The 24,034-nt window shown below is 38.0% G+C and overlaps 1 protein-coding gene across 14 annotated transcripts in view; it reads right to left on the reverse strand.

Moving 5' to 3' along the window:
- The window catches only part of BPTF (bromodomain PHD finger transcription factor), a 132,692-nt gene that overhangs the window by 6,274 nt on the left and 102,384 nt on the right, over positions 1–24,034 (reverse strand). For 9 of the 14 annotated variants that reach the window (XM_037069897.1, XM_037069905.1, XM_037069904.1 and 6 more), the window contains 10 exons: positions 23,791–24,008; positions 20,259–20,484; positions 18,618–19,534; positions 16,792–16,874; positions 16,283–16,508; positions 11,529–11,857; positions 8,541–8,714; positions 7,592–7,784; positions 6,482–6,566; positions 1,252–1,438 (listed from right to left, as the gene is read on the reverse strand). In XM_037069897.1, the coding sequence (XP_036925792.1) occupies positions 1,252–1,438; positions 6,482–6,566; positions 7,592–7,784; positions 8,541–8,714; positions 11,529–11,857; positions 16,283–16,508; positions 16,792–16,874; positions 18,618–19,534; positions 20,259–20,484; positions 23,791–24,008 (2,638 nt within the window). The remainder of the gene's footprint in view (positions 1–1,251; positions 1,439–6,481; positions 6,567–7,591; positions 7,785–8,540; positions 8,715–11,528; positions 11,858–16,282; positions 16,509–16,791; positions 16,875–18,617; positions 19,535–20,258; positions 20,485–23,790; positions 24,009–24,034) is intronic. The other 5 variants (XM_037069906.1, XM_037069901.1, XM_037069908.1 and 2 more) reach the window with 3 other exon arrangements.

Raw genomic sequence — 24,034 nt, forward strand, 5'->3', positions numbered from 1 at the left:
TTCTGAGTTTATCCCTTTTTATTACTTTGTTATTATTTTCCTAGGGACTGTCATACTGAGTAAGTCCTCTTTCATTTTAAGTTTCCCAGCTAACGGATTAACAGATAGGGCATGATGAAAGGGAAAGGCTTAGAGATTTTCTCCAAGTTTCCTGGTTCTGGGTCTATAGCCCGACTGCCCACACACCCACTTTCTTTCCTCTTTTGCTGAGAAGGTAACTAGATACTTGAGCTGGGCTGTCCTTCACATTTATTTTATGTAAACTGCACTCTAAAAGTGCAGTTCCTGACATAATTTGCTACAGGAATAGGAGAGAGAACACCCTACAATTTTCCTTCAAGGAAAATCCCTCAGTAGAGCACTGGTTCTTACACTCTGGCAATATGAAGAGTCCCTTGGGAGTTCGTTAGATAATACAGATGCTCAGGCCCCAACCCAGCCAAATTCTACCCAATTTAATATTTCGGGACAATCAAGACTGGAATGGTGAATGGGAGAGAGTGAAAAATAAATCTCAGGGGCTACAAGGTGGTGACAGCTGCCACAGGAATGGAAACCGGGCTTCTGTTGGAAGGAAAGAAGGAGGGAGGGAGCAAGGGAAGGAAAGAAGGAAGTCAGTCAGTCAGTCAGTCAATCAGTCAGTCATGGGCTGGAGAAGTGGGGGCTGAGGTTCAGAAACAGAAGTAACAGAAGTTGTTATTACTATAGGCTCAAAGAAAAGGTCTATGGACTTAAGAATAAAATCTAGTTTTGCCCATTGAAAGAAAACATTTGATGATTTCAAAGATGTAGCAAATTTTCTCCTAATTCAGGAGAAAATACTTATAGTCCCGTTTCATGGTCTTCCCTCTCCTCTCCCCTATATAACAGCCACCTTTACACCAGAAAATGAGAGTGAGCTCTGTCTCCCTACTATCTTCGTATACACATTTAAGAGAGCAACTGGTATTCTGTAAGCTAAATGCTTTTGTAATTTAAAACAAAAACAAAAAACAAAGAACAAAACCAAATGAAAAAACAACCTTTTAATTCTAAGCAGATCACAAACTCAGTGATATCTCATTGTTGAGCCTGTCCCCTTGTCCTTGGCAATATGTCATAATGCTGGAGTCTGGTCTTGTTTTTCTTTTTAAGGATTCTTGATTTCAAGGTTTAATTCACCATGAACTGCACTGGCTGACTCCACAGATCTAACAGGATAAAGAGTTGGAGGAGTCGAATTGATTCAGAACACTCAACACATCCGCTCACCTGCTGGCCTTGAATCCTTTCAGTTTCTGCACGAAGAACGATTCAAGAACTTCTGCACACTGGTAGAAAGGGGAGTCACTTGGATTGTAGTATCGACAGTTATCAAAAATTTTGGTCATATCTGCCACAAATTCTGTCAGCTTTTCATAATATCTTCTTTGTATTCTTTCTTCCATGGTGGCAAGATCTTAAAAACAGAAAATGTACAACATTTTCAAAGCTTTAATGTTGTTCCAATGTGAAAACTGCCCACAGTCCTGACAAGAATATATATTTCCTGCCCAAGCAGTCCTGAAACCAAGCTGACTCACCATTGAAGACTATTTAGCAATTAAGGAGTACTTTTCCAAATATATATATTTTTTGGGCTCCAATTATATTTTTGATCCAGGGCCTAATGTATAAACTTTGGCTACTGTTAAGAAGGTTCTTTGGTTTCAAACAAAGGAAACTATACCAACATGATTAATACATATTTAAATATAATATCCATTTCACAAACAAGTATATCATATGTACAAAGAGAAGAGGAAAATCCAGAATTAAGACCAAAATCTCTGTAGTTCTGTGATCTTTCTGAGACTTTAGTAATATCATTTTGTTTTCCTTATTTATTTTCACTGTTACTGTGGTGGACTCACCACTTACGGTGGTGTCTACTTAAATCAATTTAAGAGAAAAATATTAGCTCATATAAAGAAAAATATCAGTATGTAATAGTACAAGCATGCAGAAATGTCAAAAATCATTAGGGTGGTACACAGGTAACTCTTTTGAAATATATAGACTTAAATGCCCCCAAAATACCATTAGGTCCTAGAAGAAACTTGTGTTTGAAGGGAAATTTCATACACAATTTATAATACATAAAAATTTGAGTCCTGGCTGGTATAGCTCAGTGGATTGAGCGCGGGCCTGTGAACCACACGATCGCAGTTCGATTCCCAGTCAGGGCACATGCCTGGGTTGCAGGCCAGTTCCCAGCAGGGGACTCACGAGAGGTAACCATACATTGCTATTTACTTTCCTTCTCTCCTTCACTTCCCCTCTAAAGATAAATAAATAAAAAATCTTCAAAAAAAATTTGAGAGCATAAAAGGCCAGTGAATTCAAATCAATCTTTGACTGAATAAAAGAAAAATAATTCTAAACTGAATCTCAGTAATTATTTTCAAATTTGAGAAAATGATTTTTTAAAACATTTTTGTTTTTTAGATTTTATTTATTTTTAGAGAGAGGGGAAGGGAGAGAGAAAGAGAGGGAAAGAAATATCAATGTGTAGCCCTGGCTGGTGTAGCTCAGAGGATTGAGCACGGGCCTGCGAACCGGAGGATCGCGGTTCGATTCCCAGTCAGGGCACATGCCTGGGTTTTAGGCTGGTTCCCTGCAGGCCAACTCCCATCCCTGCACGAAAGGCAACCATACATTGATGTTTCTCTCCCTCTCCTTCCCCTCTAAAGATAAATAAATAAATAAAATCTTTAAAAAAAAAAAAAAAAAGAAATATCAATGTGTGGTTGCCTCTCACGTGGCCCCCACTGGGGACCTGGCCTAAAACCCAGGCATGTGCCCTGATGGGAATCAAACTGGTGACTCTTTGGTTCACAGTCCATGCTCAATTCGCTGAGCCACACCAGTAAGGGCAGAAAATGATTTTAAAGTTGAGTCAAAAATAAGTTCAAGGCTAAGAAACATTTGAAAAATGAGAGAAATTTAATCTATCAGACATAAATGGCAAATTTTGTTACATGTTTTAACACAGGCACACATGCACAAACATGCATACAAAACAAACACACGTGCACATGCACATACATATCTTTGAGTTTTCATTTATATCAGCAGGGGAAATGTACAAACAAGGATAATTGCAAAACTATACCTGATGCCCTGATGGAATTCCAAACACAACCTGACTACATCTACCTATTCTGTGTGGGTTATGATAAAGTAAGTACTTAATATTTAATACATCATTCCAGGACATTACCATTTTCATATCCAAGTTGTTTTTTTTAAAGGTATTTCTGAAGAAATATACCTTTATATACTTTTAGAAAATATATAATTGTTTACTGCATAAAACCTAGGTATTGTTCTGTAACTAATTTTCTTTCAACAGTATGTCTTGGAGAATTTTATTATCTTCATATACACACTTACATAAGACTTATGTTTATCTGGGTGGTATAAAGAAAAGACAGTAAAACATACTTGAACAATTTAAAAAATCCAAAAAAAAGGTAAGAAAACAGCCCTGGCTGGTGTGGTACCATGGGTTGGGCACTGTCCCACAAAGTAAAAGGTTGCCTATTCAATTCCTGGTCTGGGCACATACCTGGGTTGCAGGCCAGGCCCCCAGTGGGGGTTGTTAAACGGGCAACAAATAGATTTCTCTCTCACACATCAATGCTGTTTCTTGTCCTTTCTCCCTCCCTTCCCCTCTCTCAAGAAATAAATTTTTAAAAAATCTTGAAAAGATAGGAAAACAATCTAGCTCTTCAAGAAAATACTTTTGGTCAAATATATTAAGGTATATTAAATTTACAAACTATATAAAGCCATTAAAATCATGCTGTCGAAGATTAATGAAACAGGAAGATGTCTGTCAGACATATTATATAATTTTAATTTCACACACACACCTCAAAATGTAATGGAATTCAGTGAGGAAAAGATGGAAGATGCATGTTATCTTTTTTTTTATTTCCTAAATTTTCTATGATAAACCTGTGTTATTTTTAGAAGTAGAATTACCTACCTACCTATCTAAAGCAGATTATACAAATCTGAAATGCATATAAGGGTTAACTTGTCTCTTCAACTTCCAAAGAGAGGGAACTACTTATGTATGTTATCTTTTTTACACATGAAAGTTGTTTTTTTAATTTTCATTTTTGATTAATTGATTATGCTTATTACAGTTGTCTCTGTTTTTTGCCTCCCTTTGCCCACTTGCACCCAGCCCCACCCCCTCCCATATCATTGCCCCAGTCCATGGGTCATACACAACTGTTCTTTGGTTAATCCCTTCACTGTCTTTCATTCAGTCCCCTGCCATTTCCCTCCAGCAGCTGTCAGTCTGTTCCATGTATCTATGCTTTTGTTTCTGTTTTGTTCTTTAAGTTTATTGTGTTTGTTAGATTCCACATATACTATTGGTGGGAATGCAGACTGGTGCAGTCACCATGGAAAACAGTATGGAGTATCCTTAAAAAATTAACCACGGAGCTCTGCCTGGTGTGGCTCAGTGGGTTGAGCGCAGGCCTGAGAAGCAAAAGGTTGCCAGTTTGATTCCCCATCCAGGCACATGCCTGGGTTGTGGGCCAGGTCCCCAGTTGGGGTGTGTGTGAGAGGCAACCATACACTGATGTTTCTCTCCCTCTCTTCCTCCCTCCCTTCCCCTCTAAAAATAAAGTAGTCAAAAAATTAAACATGGAACTCCCTTTTGATCCAGCGATTCTACTTCTGGGAATATATCCTAAGAATACTGAAACATCAATACAAAAAAATACATACACCTATGCTCATTAGCAGTGCTATTTACACTGGCCAAGATTTGGAAGCAGCCTAAGTGCCCATCAGTAGATGAGTGGATAAAAAAGCTGCGGTACATTTACACAATGGAATTCTATGCAGTTGTGAAAAAGAAATGACTATGTTGTTTTTCTCAAAGACACTTTTAACTAGCCCTCATTTATCTTCTTCATATATCCCTCTTCTTAAAAAGTTGTTAACAAAAAATACAAATCCTTCCTATGAAAAAATATTTTCTAAACTGAGACAGAGGTGACATATAACACTGTATTAGTTCTAGGTGTATAACATAATGATATGTGTGTATACTGCAAAAAGATCACAAAAATCAGTTTCGTTAACAGCCATTATCACACAGTTACACTTTTTTCCTCTTGTGATCAAACTTTTAAGGTCTACTTTCTTAGCACTTTCAATACAATAAAATCCTTCATGTTTATAAAATGCTCAGCCGGTTTGGGAAAGCTTTTATCATCAGCTAGAACTGATGGCAGTTTTAGGAGTTTTGATGTATGTTTTAATTTTTATCATTTTTTTCCAGATAAATTATTTTTTTAATTGTCTCAGGAGTAGGTATTTACTGATTCCAGTGAGAAAATAAGGGGGTGAGGGAAGTGGAGAGAGAAAGAGAGAAACAGAGAGACAGACATGATACAAGAGAAACATCAACCAGGTGCCTCCTGTACATGCCCTGAATGGGGACCAAAGCAGCACCCCAGGCACCTGTACCCTGACTGGGAATTGAACCTGCGACCTTGTAGGTCCATGAGACAACATGTCAACCAACTGAGCCATAGAGGCCAGGGCAAACTATTTTTAATAGACCATATTTTGCTGTGTATAATGCATTCCTATGTATAATGCGCAACCACGTCTTGGGCCCAAACTTTCGGAAAAAAAAAATCTTTTGTTTTAATTTCTTAACTCAATTTTTATTTATATTTAGGAACAAAACCAATTATCATATTCCAGGGTATTATTTTGCATACAGATATCGTTATTGCTTTCTACAGTTACACTTTTAACAAAGAAGCATAAAGAAAATAATTCGAAACATTTACATGGATATGGAATTAGTACTACATGGATATGGAATTAGTACTATATAATGCGCATCTGTTTTTCTCTCTAAAACTTTGGGCAATAATGTGTGCATTACACACAGCAAAATACGGTAATCACTGGAGCTTTCCATCGTAATGCAGTGACTTGTAGGTGTAACTTATCACCCGCCCCAATCCAGGAAAGGAGGCTATTTTCTCTCAGATTTCTATTGTGGGTCCATCAGACTGCTTTCCTTCAGGAAAAGATGAGGAAGAGGATGAGAGGCTCAGACAGACCCTGACCCATTCAATCTTTTGTACAGCTGCATAACACTCTGCTTATATTATCACTTGACTTAGCTACTCTTCTACCAATGGCTACGTAATTTCCAGTATTTTTGCCATTATACACACTTCTGTGATGAACATTGTACTTGTGCACATGTAAATGCTAGGAAATGAAACTGCTGGGTCCAAGGGTGTGCACACTTAAACATGTATACATACTCCTAACTTACCCTACAAGTTACCACACCTATCTATACTCCCATCAAACTTGTTCAACAAATCCTCATATTAATTTTATGAATAACAAATGAAATATCTGCTGAGACTTCTGAAAAAACTCCATATTCAACTCCAGTACGTACCCATAGGTTCCTTAATAACACCATAATAATCTGGCGCATCATTAGGATCCACTGGTTCCAGGAAGGGCCAGGCCATCTTATGGGCCTGCAATGAAAAATAAAAAGGCCATTTTTCTTGTTGGGTAGAAACACTAATCTACTTAAATACCTATTGGAGTTAACTCCAAAAGTCTTAAACTGGATAGATAATATTGTTTATACCAGAGATGTCAAACTCATTTTCACCAGGGGCCACACCAGCCTTGCGGTTGCCTTCCAAGGGCCAAATGTAATTTTAGGACGGTACAAATGTAACTGCTCCTTAACTAGGGGGGGGGCAAGGAGCTCGGTGCTACCGCCAGGTAGAAACAAAGTGCTGGGCCAGATAAAACAAGGGGGAAGATTTGGCCCGTGGGTCCTTGTGTTTGCCACCTGTGGTTTACACTGAGATGATTTTTGCTCTACTCACAACTCATCTCAGATGGGCATATGCTATAATAATCGTTCTCAGAGGGCTATCTGAGGACCCTAGCATGGAGGGGGAGGGTGGGTTCCAAATGTGGGATGGGCACCACTGCAGGCTAATGAGGTGGCAGAGATGTTGTATTAGTAACATTCAACCACACAGTGAGACTTTGCTCTGCTTTCTGTTCTTCCCATTCCCGACTGTGGTGACAACAGGACAAAGTGTCAATCCAGCACTCGTGTCTTGAATACATCTCCAGCATTTGCTAATGTTGTACACCATCCCCATTTCCTTTTGATTTTTAATAAAGGAAGGCTCAAAACCTTAGATAAGCATTTGTAACTCACTAGAATTCAAACAGATTGTTGTTCAATCTATGGTGGAAGGATAAAGATTTCTTTAAAAATAAAATTTAGGTTAAAAAAAAAGTGAGTCACTTTAAACACAAGTGCTAGATAAACAGCAGCTGAGCTACCGTGTGGATGTGGAACCCTCATGACACACACTGGTGTGTGAAGGACCAAAGTCTGTGGCGCACTGCACTGAACCAGCTAGGAGTCAGTAAATAATTGGGTACTCTACTTGGAAATACTCTACTCTAGATGTACTTCCAAAGCCACGATGGCGGATTTCATCTTCAAACTGTGCACACAGCGGTTTCACACCTGTAAAGAACGCAGCACTCTCTTCAAACCCTCGTAATCTTTCTCAGTCAGTGGCGTGAGCACTGTCATGGCATCCTCTGTTGACTGGCACTGCGGACAGACATACTCGTCAATGAGCTCTGCCTCACTCTGCAAGATGCCAACGCAGCGCCCATGATACCAATTCTGACACCGATCACAGCCAATATAAAATCTGCAAGGTCCGAAATGGAAATGTGAGTTCAAAACAGATGGAATCATATTACTTATAATTTACTTTAAAAAGTAATAAAACATGCACCTGAAAATCTTCTAACTCTGGGATATAAAACAGATTTAGTATCATAATTGTTTAAGACTTTTGAAGACTGACATTCCTATGTGTTAATTTAACATTTCTGATGTTAAAAATAAGCATTAAAAGTTTATTAAGAACACTGTATAATATTAGAGAACACATACAAAAAAAAGTAAAACATTTTAATTGACTTTAAAGCTAAAAACAAAATAAAGGCAGAAATCTTTCAATAAGTACCATATCAAATGAGAAGTGAATATTGGTCACCCAACAGGGAATTCAAAATCCTATAAGCTAAAAACAGTCTCAGAGCTTGTATACAAATTAATATTTTTCTAACCTAAGAGAAAGCACCATTTCTAACACTGATGAAGTCCAAATTAGTCAGGCTATTTTAATCTCATTAATTTCTAAAGTTACATATTGAAGAATCAAGTCTACCATTAAACCATATTTTCCCCAATGCATCTCAAACATTCACTCTGAAGCGACATAAATTTGAAGGGGAGGTAAAGAGGGAAAAAGAGAAAAAAAATTGGAAAGGAATTTGTAATGTAAGTGTGTAATATATGCAGAAAATATCTTGCTTTTTATTTTAAAATAAATAAGTAATCAGTCAGAGCAATTTGGCTTCCTAAGATTATTAAATATGATGCTCTTATCAGAACTCACTGTGACTCATCATAAGGTGTTCTGCAGATACAGTACAATTCCTCACTGCTGCCCTCTTGTGCCCGTTTACAATCATTACAGATGTACACATCCATTTTCTTAGCCTCCTTTTCTGTGATGCCAACACATTCTCCATGATACCAGTTAGTACAAAGATCACAGCCAATATAGAACCTAAAAGTATTCACAATGAAAATGACAATGTAATTGTCATTTTGAGCTGCATGGTACTTAAATCTGTCTTCCCTGCCCTGATTCACTTTATTACAGAATAACTTTCTGCAATGCGTCAGCTAAACATCCTGAATCCGACTATTCTATGCCTGGCAAACTACAGCATCTGACACTTTATGAAGTGTAAAAACATAAAGTCACCCACATAAATTTCAACAAATACACTGTTTAGTGAAATATGGGTCTTTAAAAACATACTGGGATTTGAAAAAAATAAAGAACACACTGATGGTAATGTCTGCCTCTTAATGAGCATGTGTAAACTGGAACAGGCACAAAAACCAAAGCCAAAGAATCAAGACTTACATCTGTCAAACCTATGCCACAGAAGCCATTGCAAAATCAGGGCTATTTCTTAGATAGGTTTGAAAATGTATCTCACAATTTAAATTTGAAAACAAAGCAAAGCGCAAGCACCAAATAGAAGTTACACTACAAGAAACATGCAGGTCAGCCAGGTATAAAAGATAAATGGTTAAAATATGATATGAAAAAGAAAACTAAGAAAGGTAAATGCAGTAGTTCAATTTCTAACAAGGTTTCTAAATACACGTTGGAATTTAATCTGTCACAGATTTTCAGTTAATATACTGTGTGTGACCAAGTGGAGAGTGGCCAGGTTAATTAATCATAAGGAACTGCTTCAATTAAAAACCATGGGTGCCTGCTGCAGAGTGTTGTAAGGAGAGTTACCAAAAACAGCCAGAGGTTGTACAGTATTTGGTAAGGTAGGACTGTGTGTGTGTAACTGGGCTGATCACATACAGTTAATAACCCTCAAGGCTTTTGTAATATAAGATCCCAAATGACAAAACGAAGAGTATCTCTATGACAAACACACAGTGTTATCTGAAAGTGTCATGGGCACCATGTAGGAACACCATATCAAAGTCACAGGAAAAATTAGTATGGATCACAGGGAATCAGACTGGCCTTGCTGATACCATTGTTCTAGCAAGGTGTTTCTTGGTAGATTCACCTTGAGAAACAGAAATAGTCCTCAGGCTTTAAACGTTATGAATGTTAGGCAGTAACACATGGTTGTGCAGATTCCCTACTACCACTAACTTTTCATTTTGAGAAAGAGAAAAGTTATGACCCTTGCAAGATTTTCACTGCCACAGGTAGGGAGGGGTCTTCGAGGTGTTTTTCTATGTTGCCTTCAACAAACGATGGGCTGTACATCCTGGAAGTAAGCTCAGGACTTAAATTTCAAGTTTTAGTTACTCTCACTAGATTCACAAACCAACCTGGTTTGGTAGACGAGATTACAAAATAATACTAAAAAAGACATTAAACTCATCTGAACTTGAATGGGGAGTGAATGAACCTGGTATACTGAAATGTTAGTAATGACAAACTGAAAAATACGAAATACCTACAAAATAATGAGGAAATTGCAACACAATGAGCACATATACATGTGTGCCTCATTTTACGCAACTTAGATATTACACGAAATAAATTTCTGTGATCTTAATATTTTAAATAGACCAAAGATGACTGCTATTTAAAGAAATTCCATAAGCAGATCTTTTTGTAAAGACAGTAGATTATGTTCTGTTTTGTTTTACAAATCATTTAGTCTATTTTGCTTAAAGGAAGGCACACTTGTATTACGCTAAGGGAAAAAAATCAGGTAAGAGGGTTCCCCTTTTTACATTATACGTAATTTCCAATATAGTAAGACAATGATAAATGAAGACGGCTAAACTGATCTGTGTAATTAAAAACACAGCTCAATCTATCAACAGAACTTCTGATCTAGCACGTGCAGATTACAATTTACATAGCACCACTGAAACAGCTTTCAGGCTGAAACTTAAACATCATCAAAGAGACCATTTTATTTTAGAAAGCGGTTAGGCACTCACACAGGTAGACATGAAGCATTCCTACCCCTAAATAATCATATCTTTTGGCACAAACTTTTCAGTACTGTAAAAAGTATTGTGGTTAACTTTAGCTTTAAAAAGCTAGCCTATATTTAAATGTTCAAAATGGAACCTAAATACTTAGTTAAATGATAATAATGATAAAAAATAAAACTACATTTAGAGATGAGTACCTCTAAAATCTTGTATGTATTACCAAATGTAAGTCACAACGGTCAAAAACAGCTCCCAGCTGCCATGCTTATCAAATTTATGTCTTACTTGAGGAATGGGTAATAGGAATACTTTATGTATTTCTCTGACTTTTTCACCAATAAGGAAGTGAGAACTTTGACAAAAATAATACTGTTACACCATTCCAATACAACGCCCCCCAGAAAATTGCTTAAAATTAAACAATAAAAAAAGCAAAGCCACTTAAACTCAAAGCCTCTTCCACCATTCATTTTCATGTAGTCTCTAGAATTTGATGTATCAGTGTTGTTGTGAGGAGGCTCTCCAGGAAGAATGCTCCGAAAGCTGGGCAGCGGTTATAATACAACCCCTTCTCCAGACAGCATAACTGACTGATTTGGAGTTACTCCAAAGAAAAGAGGAGAAAGCCAGGAGCAACAGAAAGCTTGTTTTTGACAGAAAAGAATATGAAGGACAAACACAAACCATGAACACAGGAAATAAAATTGTATTCGCTAGTGTCAAAGTTAAGAATATCAGATGCGAGTCCACAGATGAAGCACTATGACCCTTACTTTAAACTATTTTCATTTATATTGCTACCATATACTAATTTTCTTTAAAACTGAAAGTTTAACAGCTAAACTTTAAGAAAATACACTAGAGCGCAAAAAGATCTACTCACTTAGATTCATCATAAGGCGTTTTACAGATACAGTAAAGCTTTGTGTCCTTCTTAGTTTCCTTTGAGGTAGTAGAGATCATTTTCTTCTTCTTGGACTTGGAGCTTGAGTCTCTTTCCTCTTCTCGCTTCCTCTTCTGGGAAGCCACAGGCAGTGTGGCCGTGGCCGTGGCCGTGGCCTGGGGGCCTGAGTGCTGCGAGGGAGGTGGAGGTGGAGGCGAAGGCGGAGGAGCTGGAGGTGCAGGAGGTGCTGCGGGGGGAGTGGCAGCTGCTGCTGTGGCCTGCACTGTTTCTTTTTCTTTCTTAATTTTCAGGTCTCTCTTGAGCTCTTCCTATTGTTAATTAAAGACAATACAAGACTATCATTTGACTTATGTAAATGTCTGACCTTACCAGAGGATGTCCCTTGTTGAAAGGAGCTCCACAGTTCATCTTAATGTGAGGGAACTGTAGTAATTCCAAACACCCAAGTTCTTAGTATACCTTTAACCCAATTAAAACAACATGAGCCCTAGGTGGTGCGGCTGTGTGCATTGTGCGCAGCCTGTGAACCAAAAGACTGCTGGTTCGATTCCCAGTCAGGCACATGCCTGGATTGCAGGCCAGGTCCCCAGTTGGGGACCTCTGAGAGACAACCAATTGATTTATCTCTTCCATGTTTCTCTCTTTCTTTCCTCATTCCCTTCCCCTTTCTCTAAAAAGTAAATAAATAAAATCTTAAAATGAACAAACGAACAAACAAACAAACAAACCCCAAAAAACTCAAAATGAAAGGGAAAATGACAATTGGGGAGGTGCCAGCTGTCCTCAAAGGAGATATGACAGAACGATGCACAAGTGTCTACCAGGCATGCGCGCTCCTGGTTTGCCCCTTCTGTGAACAGATTATTTCAGTCATGGCTCAGGATGTGATTTCAAGTGTCCTCCCCTGCTGGCTGCTTTCTTCTTGCTACTCACCTTTTGTGTCCTTAGCGTGAGACTGCACATGAACTGAACATGACACTCAAACTTACCAGCCGAAAGCAGAAATGAGAGATAGACATGTCTTGTTTCTATGCCGCTATGTCAAGAATTTAAGGCTGCAGGGAGTACACTTTCTTATCATAGATTTTGCCATAAATTAAAGTCTTTACTTTTCGTTATGTGAAATACTTTACAGACACACCTCTGCTAGCCAGTGCTACAATTTATTCTGAGAAAAACCACCGTGACTGGCATTCATGAACAAACTTGGTATAAATAAACCATAGTTATGACCAAGCTTTTAAGCAAAATAAATATCCTAACAAATAAACCTGAATGGTTTGGTTCTGGTTTAAAAAATTCAGATAGTCTTGTAAGTGAGAAGATAAGCTCTGTGACTTTTCAACAGCCCTTCTCTATTTAAAAAGAGAGTATGAACTTTTTCCTAGGGAAGAAAGTATATCTTGAATTTCATCTTCATAATTAATATGGGTTTATAACATAATGAAATGACTGTAGAAAAATCAAGTTCATCAAGATGGTGTAGGAGGTACATACTTTGACCCTTTTGATCCCCTTTCAAGAAAATACCAATGATAAGAAAATATAAAAAAGAAAAAACTGAAAAGACATAGCCATGCTCGAATACCACAGAAATGTCTCTATGGAACAGAAACACAAAACTATGAGCTTCTGTAGGGCTCTAGATTCAGAAGCAGGAAGTAGAGGCCTGACAAGAGCAACAGGAAGAAGGGGACTCAAGCTTCCTGTGAGGTGGGCAACAAGCAGGTTCCCTCCCCGATGTTAAGGTGCGGTGGGGCTAAAGTGGGCTTTGAGAGAGGAAACGAAACAAAATCCCTTTCACCTAAAATACCAAAACAAAACCAAATGAAAACAAAAACATGTAATGTGAAAAAAGACCACCAACAAAATCAATAACCAAATCTGAATTCACTCACATGAAATTAATTTCATACAATAATTTTGATAGAAACTTTAAAATATACATGTCTGAGATATTCAGAGACAAGTGAAGGTATAAGTTCTATAAAAAATGAGTGAATTATTTTATCAGAAAGACAAGCAGAGGGAAATGGAGAAGGGATGAAAAGGTGGAACACAGTATTTTTAGGGCAATAAAACTACTACATATGATACTGTAATGACATGCTTCTGTATTCTGTATGTGGTATGGATATATCACATTATGCCTTTGTCAAAGGCACAGACTGTATAACACAAAACTTGATGTGAACTGTGGACTTAAGTTAACAGTAATATATCAATATTGGAACATCAATTGTAACACGTGTGCCACACTAACGCAAGATATTAACAATAGGAAAAACTGTGGGAGTGGGGGGGTAGTGTATGAGAACAATCCACTGACTACATTATTTTTCTCTAAACTTAAAACTGCCTGAAAAAATAAAGTTTATTTAAAAACTGACAAGCAGAAATGATGTGAGAACATGTAGATATAAAGAACCAGTCACATATCTTAAAAATAAAAAATAAAATCATTATAATGCTGAATATTTTCTTAAAGTATAATTTTTCTTCCTCAATAGACAATGCAGTGCCAAAGAGAACCATAACTGTATAATGTTCACAGCAGTAATAACATTTCTAAGTGGCTACACAGTACATTGAATGCAGGCAAATGTTCAGCATTGTCGGTCTCTAATGTGACTGTTTTGCATAAAATGTGTTTATATAAATACAGAATAGTATCAACAAGGTATATTCTAAAATTATTTTAAAATGGTAATCTTTGGGCAGTCTAGACTTTTAATTTTTAATTGTTGGCTAAAGGTAATTACTTCGAAAGATACTGTAAGTACTATTCTGTAACCTGCACTTTTCATTCAAACATTCATGAGAATTTCCCTCAAAAAATTAAAAACAAAAACAAAAAAAGCACCATTAATACATGCACTGTTTTGATGACGTGTTAGTACACTGTGTGGATCCTCCAAAACACACTTAATCCAGGGCTTTTCAGCTGAGGCCGGGAACAGCACCCCAGGAGAGCACTCGGGAATGTATATGGAGGGGCCACGGTCAACTCCTCTGGTGGTTACAACCCAGGGAAAGCTACTAGCATTTGGAACCCAAAGCCAAACCTCCCACGGAGTGTAAAAACTGGCCTGTTGAATGGGCACCAGTGCTCCAATTGAGAATCACTGATTACCAATCTCTTCTTTGTGGACTTTGGGCTGATTCCAGATTTTTGTTATGATTAATATTCATTATGTCCTTGCTCACGTATTTTGCTTACTTGTTTGTTAGATGGTTCTAGAGGTAAAATTGTAGATCAAAGACTATTCATATTTTGAAATGTTCTCTGGAAATACTTTGTATTTTCTCTAGAAAAATAGTACTTTCATTTCTTTCATTTTTAGGTTGAATATTTTTATGTTTATTGATATTTAACATTGTTAGATTTGAAAAATGCGTACTTATGTGATTTATACTACTAGACTTTTTTAGATTTCAGCTTTATGGAGGTATAATTAACAAAACTGTAAAATATTTAAAGTATACAACACTATAGTAATCTGATTTACATGTATATTGTGACAGGATTCCCCTCACCTAGAAAATCAGTGTTATCTTTTGCTTACTGATTTAAGAGCTCTTTAAATTTTAGGAATAGTAACTCTGCCATAAATGTTGACATTTTCCTCCATTTGTCAAATGTTTTACAATGTTGTCTGTGGTATTTTTTTCCTCGTGCCATCGTATCTTTTTCCTTTGTGGCACTGAGAATCTGTGACGCCTGGGAGTGATTGTTCTCACCCTAACATCACAAAAATTACAATCATGTTTCCTTGTTATTTTTGTGGTTTCCTTTTTTAGACTAAAATTTTGATCTATAAAATATTTCTTAAAGTGGGAGGGAGTGTATTATATATTGCTGCTTCTGTGAATTCGCTCTTTTGTTTACTACACCTTGACAAAGTTTATAGTTCTGACATTGATCGACTACCTTAATGAATCCTCTCATAAATTTCAGTAATTTCTTTTGAGGTTTTGATATAATAATAATATCATACACAACAACAACTTTGTCTTCTTTGATCTTTTCTTGGCTTAACATATTAGCTAGAATTTCTAGAGACACTAAATAATAATGTCAGTTTTTCACACTGTAATCTGGTTTCTGACGTCAGTAGAAGATCTCTAATGTCTTAGAGTTATGTTGATTTTGGAGCTGATCAATATTTTAATATTTCTCAGTTTCTTAAAATAGACAAGGCTCTTTTAGGGATGCTTTATGTAGCCTCCTTCTCTTTTAAAAAGCTATTTAAATATATTTGAATAAATGTTTACTTTCATTTTTCAATAAATTCCCCAAGTAAGCAGAGGAACAGCAATGATTGCCAGATCAGTTCCAAGGCCAGGAAGAAATGTGGTATTATTATTTAATGGGCACACTTTGTTTTTTTATTTTTTCAACATTATTTCACAGTTTCTCTGTCTAGCTTTCTCATGAAAGTTGGCTCCTGATAAGTTCTGGCAGGACTATGTCATAGAGAATAAAAGCTATTCCCAAGAGACTTTGCAAACGTTTTTACTCTACTCTTAAGAGTGCCTAGTTTAAGGTTACAACATTCATTTAGATACAAAATCCCTAAGACATGTCCCACAGCTTTTTACTAAATGTGTAAAAATGTAAATTCTAGAAATCAAGCTGAAATTTTAAGTTTAACCAAAATTCCAAGGGGAAAAATGATGCAATTAAGATGCTAAAAAAACTGGACACGGTAGGAAAAGGAATACCTTCTTACCTGTACTTCAATTTGTAGATCTTTGTCCAAAAGAGCTCTCTTTTTCAGAATTTCAGCTTTAAGTTGTTCTTTGTGTTTGAAGAGCAGGGCAGAGAGCTTGGTAGCATTCTGCTTGCTACGTTTCTGCTCCACACTCTCTTCACGCTTTCTTTTTTTTGCTGCTTGTTTTTCTTCTTTATCTATCTTATCCAAAATATACTTCATCACCTGGTTACAGACAATCATTCTAGAGAGAAATACACAACCTATGTAATGCTGGGCATTTCATTCTGCAGGGCGTTAAGATTTTTTATGTCTCTACAGGTGATATACAAACATTCAGTGACTGTAAAGCTCCAAAGAGTGATTCAAATCAGCTATTAGAACTTATTTGTGCAGGGTTTCTCATTTAATTAGCTTCAGTTGAGATTTAAAAAAATATAAACTTAGAACCTGTGCGTTTGTATGCTAAAGAGAAGAGACTGATATATAATGAGTCCCTTTACTGGGTTATAAACATCTCTCCCTACCTTTGATTCTCTTCTCTTTCAGCTGGAGTCATGGTCTTTTTCTGTTTTAAATGTTCTATTACAGCATTATGTTTCATCACCACCTTCAGGACAGAACAAAATCCAAAGTGCATATTTTATAATGACTACAAGTTGGTACACAGATAACAATAGAAATCTGAGCATAAATATGTGTTTCCCAAAGAAAGTAAGAATTTTCTACTACAACACAAATAAAATTAGAGCTATATGGTCTGGGTGCTTACCACATATTGATAAGGCCTCATTTATTCCTCATAACACTGAAAGATAGGAATAACTTTACAGAAAGATCCTAAGACAAAATAAAAACTACATATGTAATTCTAGACCAGCCATTATCCTCCAAAGGCCATGTTTTTAACACTGTGGCATTAATTTTAAGGATTCTCCCCATCCCTATCCTGCAGATAGGCTAAAGGTATTAGGGTAAAGACAGATGTTGCAATATATAAATGTCACTTTATAGACTATACAGTATTAAGGGCTGAGTAATAATACATCTTAACATATTATATATTATGGTAATTTTATAATTTTATTGCTATAGACCTTTTAAACTCTTTTACTATTTAAAAAGTGCTTCTAGCCCTGCCTGGTGTGACTCAGTAGACTGAGTGCCAGCCTGCAAACCAAATGATCGCTGGTTCAATTCCTAGTCAGGGTGCATGCCTGGGTTGCATGCCAGGTCCCCAGTTGGAGGTATGTGAGAGGTAACCAATTGATGAGCCTCTCATACATCAATGTTTCTCTCCCTGTCTTTCTTCCTAACTTCCCCTATCTCTAAAGATAAATAAACTCTTTTTAAAAAGTGCTTCTAATAATATAATCATCAAAGTTGCTAAGAGACTAGATATTAATTATTGGAAACACTATAAAGAAATTATAATTATGTGACATAACAGAGGTGCTAGTTAACATTACAACAGCAACAATATGTAAATGTATGAAACCAACATGTTGTACACCTTAAATTTACACAGTGCTGTGTCAAACACATGTCAAGAAAAACAAAATAAAAGTGCTTCTACATACACCACCTCATTCAATCATTACAATGACCTTAGGTGGCTGGGAAGAGGGAGTTTTAGTGAGGATACAGCTAGAGGACACAGGTGAGTTTCAGGGGCTGTGAATGGGAGACCCAGGGACCGAATGCAGGTCTCATGACATGGGAACACTTGAAATCCACACTCAAACTCCTGACTAGTGCCAGGCGGTGCATGCTGTAGATGCAAAGAAAACTTTTTACAGTAATGTTATACATGTGATTTCATTTTAAGTAGAATAAATCTTACTCATCTAAATTGCCTTACTTCACTAAGATGCTATTGCATAATGCCACTTTACATGTAAGTTATGGAATAATATTTAATACTTACAAAGGTGTGGCTAGAAATGCAAATGAGTTTAGCCAGTCTATAATTTACTTAGTCTACATGCAAACTAAGGGATGACAACTGTAAATAACTTCAAACAAATTGCTATGAGGCCTGAAGTGGATTTAAAGCTCCATTAAACCTTCCAGTTTTCTATTAATGATACTTCAACTCCTAACTCCTCCATTCTTTCCATCTTAGTTCTCCCAAAATGCAGGTAGTTTGTCTAATAAGGACTGACTACCACCAACAAAGAGTTCCACACCATAATACTCATTTGATACTTTGGTCAAACCAGTGGTGCTTCTAAAGTGAAACATCAATGACTTCTGTCTCATTTAGGAAACCTAACACAACCAAACACTAAGTCTAATGCACAGCACAATAATTCAAGCTACTGAACATGCTGCTTTTACTTAATAACTTTACCTGTTTCTGAATGATTTCACTTTGATTAGAAGCTTGGAGGGTGTGTTCCCGCTTAATTTCTATCTGTTGCTGTTTCTTCTTTTGCTGCTGATCCCTGAGTTGCTGAACCCTTTGCAACTGCTCTTGCACACTGGCTGCCTGCACTGTAACCACATTCTGAATCTGGTGAGTCTGCACAGGACTGCTTTGCTGAATTTGAATAGGTAACTGGAGTTTGATTTGCTGGGGCACACCACCTTGCTGAGCCTGTATCTGAGCCACAACCTGCGACTGGATCTGAGAGAGAACCTGGACTTGTTGTTGCAGCTGAGGCACAGCAATGACTTGGGGCTGTGGCTGCTGTATTTGTAGCTGAGGACGGGATGGGGATGAAACAGTAACTTGACTTAACGTCTGTCCCGATGAAAGAGTTTGAGGTGAAGACTGTACCTGGGGTTGTGACTGTGGCTGGCCCTGGGAAGGTATCTGAAGAGATGTATGTGGCTGAATTGGAATCGGTTGTGAGGTTGTAGTCTGAACCTGGGATTGCTGACCAGGAGACACCTGGGATGGAGTTGATGGACGTATTCGAGCCTGCGGTGGACTTGGGACACAAGCAGGAAGCTGTCCTTGGACATTACTTTGAGGCTGACACTGTACTGCAACTTGGGGTTTGGATGACTGTGCTTGGGTGGGTTGTGCTTCAGAAGGGACGTGGGATGCAACAGTTGTTTGGGTTTGAACTTCAGGCTGAGTCTGGACTTCAGGTTGAACTGGGGACTGCGGCTGAGCTTGGGACTGGGGCTGAGCTGAAGGCTGAGCAGCCTGTGGCTGGGATTCCGGAGGATTCACACTTGATGACTGGGCTGGTGGCAGGGTTTTGGCTGGTTGCACCTGTGTCGGGGGTGATAATTTACTCTGTCTTTGTTCACTTGTACCTATGAGAAAGAAAATCCAAATCATTCTGTTATTCTAGAAGAACATAAGACCAAGATTAAAGAAGAATTTGAGGGGGATTTTCTAAAGGTGAAAACTCTGTATTTCAGTATAAAAGACCAATGCCTTAGAAAGGCTCCATTTAGACAAACTTGAGTTAGGAATCTTTGAAATTGGGGAGTGTGGAACCTGTTTTATGGCCGTCGTCCGCACACTTTGTTGACTCTCCAGATAGCTAGTTTCCAAAGTAAGGCTCAGTCCCTGGAAATCAGCCAGGCCCTATGGCCCAGGCAAGTGCTCACATCCCCATTTTGCTTCTATGGTGTGGTGGCAGTTGGTGACGGCAGCTTGCAGAAAGCAAGCAAAGTGGTTCTGAACCTGCAGCTCGCACTTCAGGTTATGAGCTGGATCTATATACCCACCCACCCTAAGATTAACTCCATGGTTCAACCAGTGCCTATAAGGCTTCCAAGGAATGGGAGAGTAGTTATTATGGTGATTCCTTTCCCTCGCCTCCCTTTCTATATATTTTATGAGGGGTGAAGGTGAAAGAGCTTGTAAGAATAAGAGATCTTGTTGAGATGTTGTGAGGCTGACCAGCCAACTGTTAGGCTTACTGGCTTGAGGTATATCCTTCCCAAGATAAGCACTAATCTCTTATCCCCTCTGCTAGCCCAACAACTTCTGGCAATAACATGCAGTGCTTCCAATAAACCCAATTTCTACCTGCTGCTGTGGTGGAAACAGTGGTGGTGGTGGTGGTGCTGGCTGTTGTGGCTGTTGTTGCCAATGGGGTAAAGAGGAATCGCTGAACAGTACCATTTGGCATTGCAGCTTGCATCAGCTGCTGTCCTGGACCTGGAAGTATAGTCACCCCTTGAGGTATCAACTGCAACTGTCCAGTAGTTTGACCTTGTCCTTGAATTACTACTGTCAAACCTTGATTCCCACCCTATGGAAAAAACACATAACATGGACACAGAATTCAAAGCATCAATCTGAAAGTATACCATTTTTATGTTAGAAGATCCTATAACACAATGAAAGTTATGTCTTTAAATGTCTATGGAATGGCACCAGAAGGAATTCAGATAAGCTAAAATAAGAATACTTATTTTAAAAGACCGATGCTGTTTATTGGAAGAACCATAAACTAACAACCCAGAGTGTTCTGGTCCAAGCTCTCCAAATGGACAGCCAGGAATCTATAAGTAATAGCACTCCTCCAGATCTAAATCATCCAAATTTTAAACCACAATACTCCCCCTTATCCATGGTTTTACTTTCTGCAATTTCAGTCACCCATGGCCAAGTTCCATATCGATATTAAGTGAAAAATTTAAGAAATAAATGATTCATAAATTTTAAATTGTGTGCGGTCATGAGGAGTGTGATGAAATCACACACTGACCGCTTCGAGCCCCCGGGACCAGGAATCACCCCTTTGTCCAGCTCATCTTGTCGATGCTGCATGTGCTCCCACTGTTAGTCACTTTAGCATCCCTCTTGGTTATCGATCAACTGTCTCACTACTACAGTGCTTGCTGTGTTCAAGTGACACTTATTTTACTTAATAATACCCCAAAAGCACCGGTCATTCAGATATGCCAAAGAGGAGCCGTAAAGTGCTTCCTTTGAGTGAAATCGTATGAGTGTATAGGAAAAACATAGTATATACAGGGTTTGGTACGGTCTGTGGTTTCAGGCATCCACAGGGGTCTTGGAACGAATATCCTATAAATAAGGGGGGACTACTATAAAGACACTGAGGTGAAATGCTAACATCAATACAAAATTCTGATTTTTGATATCTTATATTCATACTGTTTAATAACTTCGAAGCACCTTTACACATACTGCCTGCCTCATGTGATTCTTCTCACAATGAACTTGTGACTTTGTGGAGTAGGGCGAGAAAACATTACTATGATCTTATTAGCAGTTAAGAAACTCAGGTTGGAAAGTTCATGCTTCTTGACCAAAGTTAGAGAGCAAGTTAAATGTGAGATAAAAAGAGGAACCCAGGTCTGCCAGGTTTCCAATATTTACCAAAATATCTAAACTTAGGCTTTCAGACCTGGAAAGCAAATACCAAGTCAAGAGGGTCACTAATGTCCAAACAGATATCAACATGGGGACCAGGAATTAAAACTCCGCATGTACTGCCTCTTCTGTCCAGGCCTTACTAATCTGGTAGCCTTAACTACCAGCAACATGAAGGAGAATTAGGAAGCAAAAGCAGAAATAACTCACCACAAATTCCCAACAGCCAAACTTTGTGCTACAAAGTTCATATATGAAATCTAAAAAACACATACTTTACTCATGAGTCCCTTATTTACTTACTTTTCTAAACAATTTTTTGTATACATTTAAAAATACTTAAAACACCAAATGAACATCTGTAACACAAGGCCTCAAGTCATCATTGCCAGTTATCTAAGAAGCACCCCCATGTGACCTGTTCTGATTTTAATTCCTTTCTGTTCCCTAGAGCAACTACTATTTTCACTGTGATGGTAATACTGCATTCCTTCAGAGTGTTACTACTCACGTACAGATCTTTAAAGGTTCACAACTTTAGGAGATAAAAAAATATGAGAATGGCACCCCTGCTAGGTAAGCAATGCAGTAGCTCTGTATCCCTAAACAAGACGGCCACTTTTGCTTGCTTCTGAATTTTATGCAAATGGAATTACAATTTAAGTTTGTTTGTATGATTATACTAGAATTTATCTATTTAACTGATCATACGTGGACATTTGGGTTGTTCCCAGTTTTCACTCCTGAACAATGCTGTCATGGACATTCATCATGCTGGTGCTCACATCAACAGACCCTCTCTAGGGAGTACACCTGGAAAGAGAACCACTGGGACCTGGGGCACACACATCTTCAACTTTGCTAGGTAATATCTACTTTTCCAAAATGGCTCAATGAAATTACACTACTGCTACCAGTTGTGCATAAAGGATTCATTCTGTGCTGTGTCTTTAACTCTTCATTTTGTCCTGCATTTTAATTTATACCAATCTCTTACGTACATGCCTTTCAAAATCATTACCAATAAAGTTCAGAATTTAGATGTCCTTTCTTCTCAAAAGGGAGAGATGGTGTAGCTCTCCCTTTTTTTACACTGAGCTACTGAATTTTTCTTCTTAATTTATATTAATTCTTCACGTATTCCTTGGTAGGGTGTATTTATACTTTCTCATTCTTTTCACTCTCTTTTATAATGTGGCAGAACTCACTAAATTTTCATCTATGGGTAGTGTTTTCTGTGTGCTTACTAAAGCCTTTTGGACACCTAAGTTATGAAGACTGAGTGCAGCAGTGTCTAATCTCGTGGTGTCCCACCTATACCTACTCAACCGTCCCAGCACCATTTACTGAAAGTGTCCTTTCCTCAATGATCTGCAACGCCAACTCTAATATAGTACAAGTGTCCACACAGGCATGGGTCACTTTCTGTACTTTTTATATTGTTCTGGAGGTCTACCTATCATTGTTTTCATATCTTACTCTATTAATTAATGAAGCATTATACTAAGTTTTGATATCAGGTTATTACATAGAACAAATTCTCTAGTTTTTCAAAAGTATGATAACAATTCTTAATCCTTTGTACATCCATATACATTTTAAAAATCAGCTTATCTCCCTGGCTGGTATAGCTCAGTGGATTGAGTGTGCATCTGAGAACCAAGAACCATAGAGTCGCTGGTTTGATTCCTGGTCAGGGTACATGCCTGGGCTATGGGCCGGGTCCCCAGTTGGGGGGGGCGGGGCGGCGCGGCAGCAGCGCCCGAGGGGCAACCACACAGCGATGTTTCTCCCCCTCTTTCTCTGTCTAGAAATAAATAAATAAAATCTTTCAAAAAAGCTTATCAAGTTCCATAGGAACTGTATTGCAATCTATTGATTACTATTAGAATAACTGATTATAATATTGAGCCTTTCAAGGAAGCAACCTGATGTACTCAAATTTTATTTTTCCCATGGAAATGAGTCAATCAATAAAATTTTGGTGGTTAAAAGGGTTATACCCTTCTCACTGTTATAGCTCATGGTCTAAGGACACCAGATAGGTAAGGCTTATCATACACTGCCTGTAAGAAGTATTTTTGTTTAACCATAAAAAGCAGCCATTTCTTACTTAAAACAAGTGCTTTTTTTAGTTTCTGAAAATAAGTACTCTTTTAAAGTTACAACAAGAATACAATCACCTCTAAAGTTAAAATGATAGTGCATTACTTACGTGGCCCTGTGTTAACTGAGTGAGCTGAGCCATGGTAAGCTTCACCTGTCCTTGTTGGGGGCGAGGGGACTGGGATGTCGAAGACTGCAGATTTGCAGTGGCTGTTCCTGAAGTTAATCCTTTCTGCCCAGGTGTAGAGGAAACTGTATTAGGGGCAGAGATTGCAGTAGAGACGGGCTGACCTCTGATGATCTGAGTCACCACTTGCTGAGGAGTACCTAGGCAGACAGCAAAGCATCACAAA

The sequence above is a fragment of the Sturnira hondurensis genome, unplaced genomic scaffold (assembly GCF_014824575.4).
Source record: "Sturnira hondurensis isolate 20B ecotype Veracruz unplaced genomic scaffold, ASM1482457v3 Scaffold0018728, whole genome shotgun sequence".
NCBI lineage: Eukaryota > Metazoa > Chordata > Mammalia > Chiroptera > Phyllostomidae > Sturnira > Sturnira hondurensis.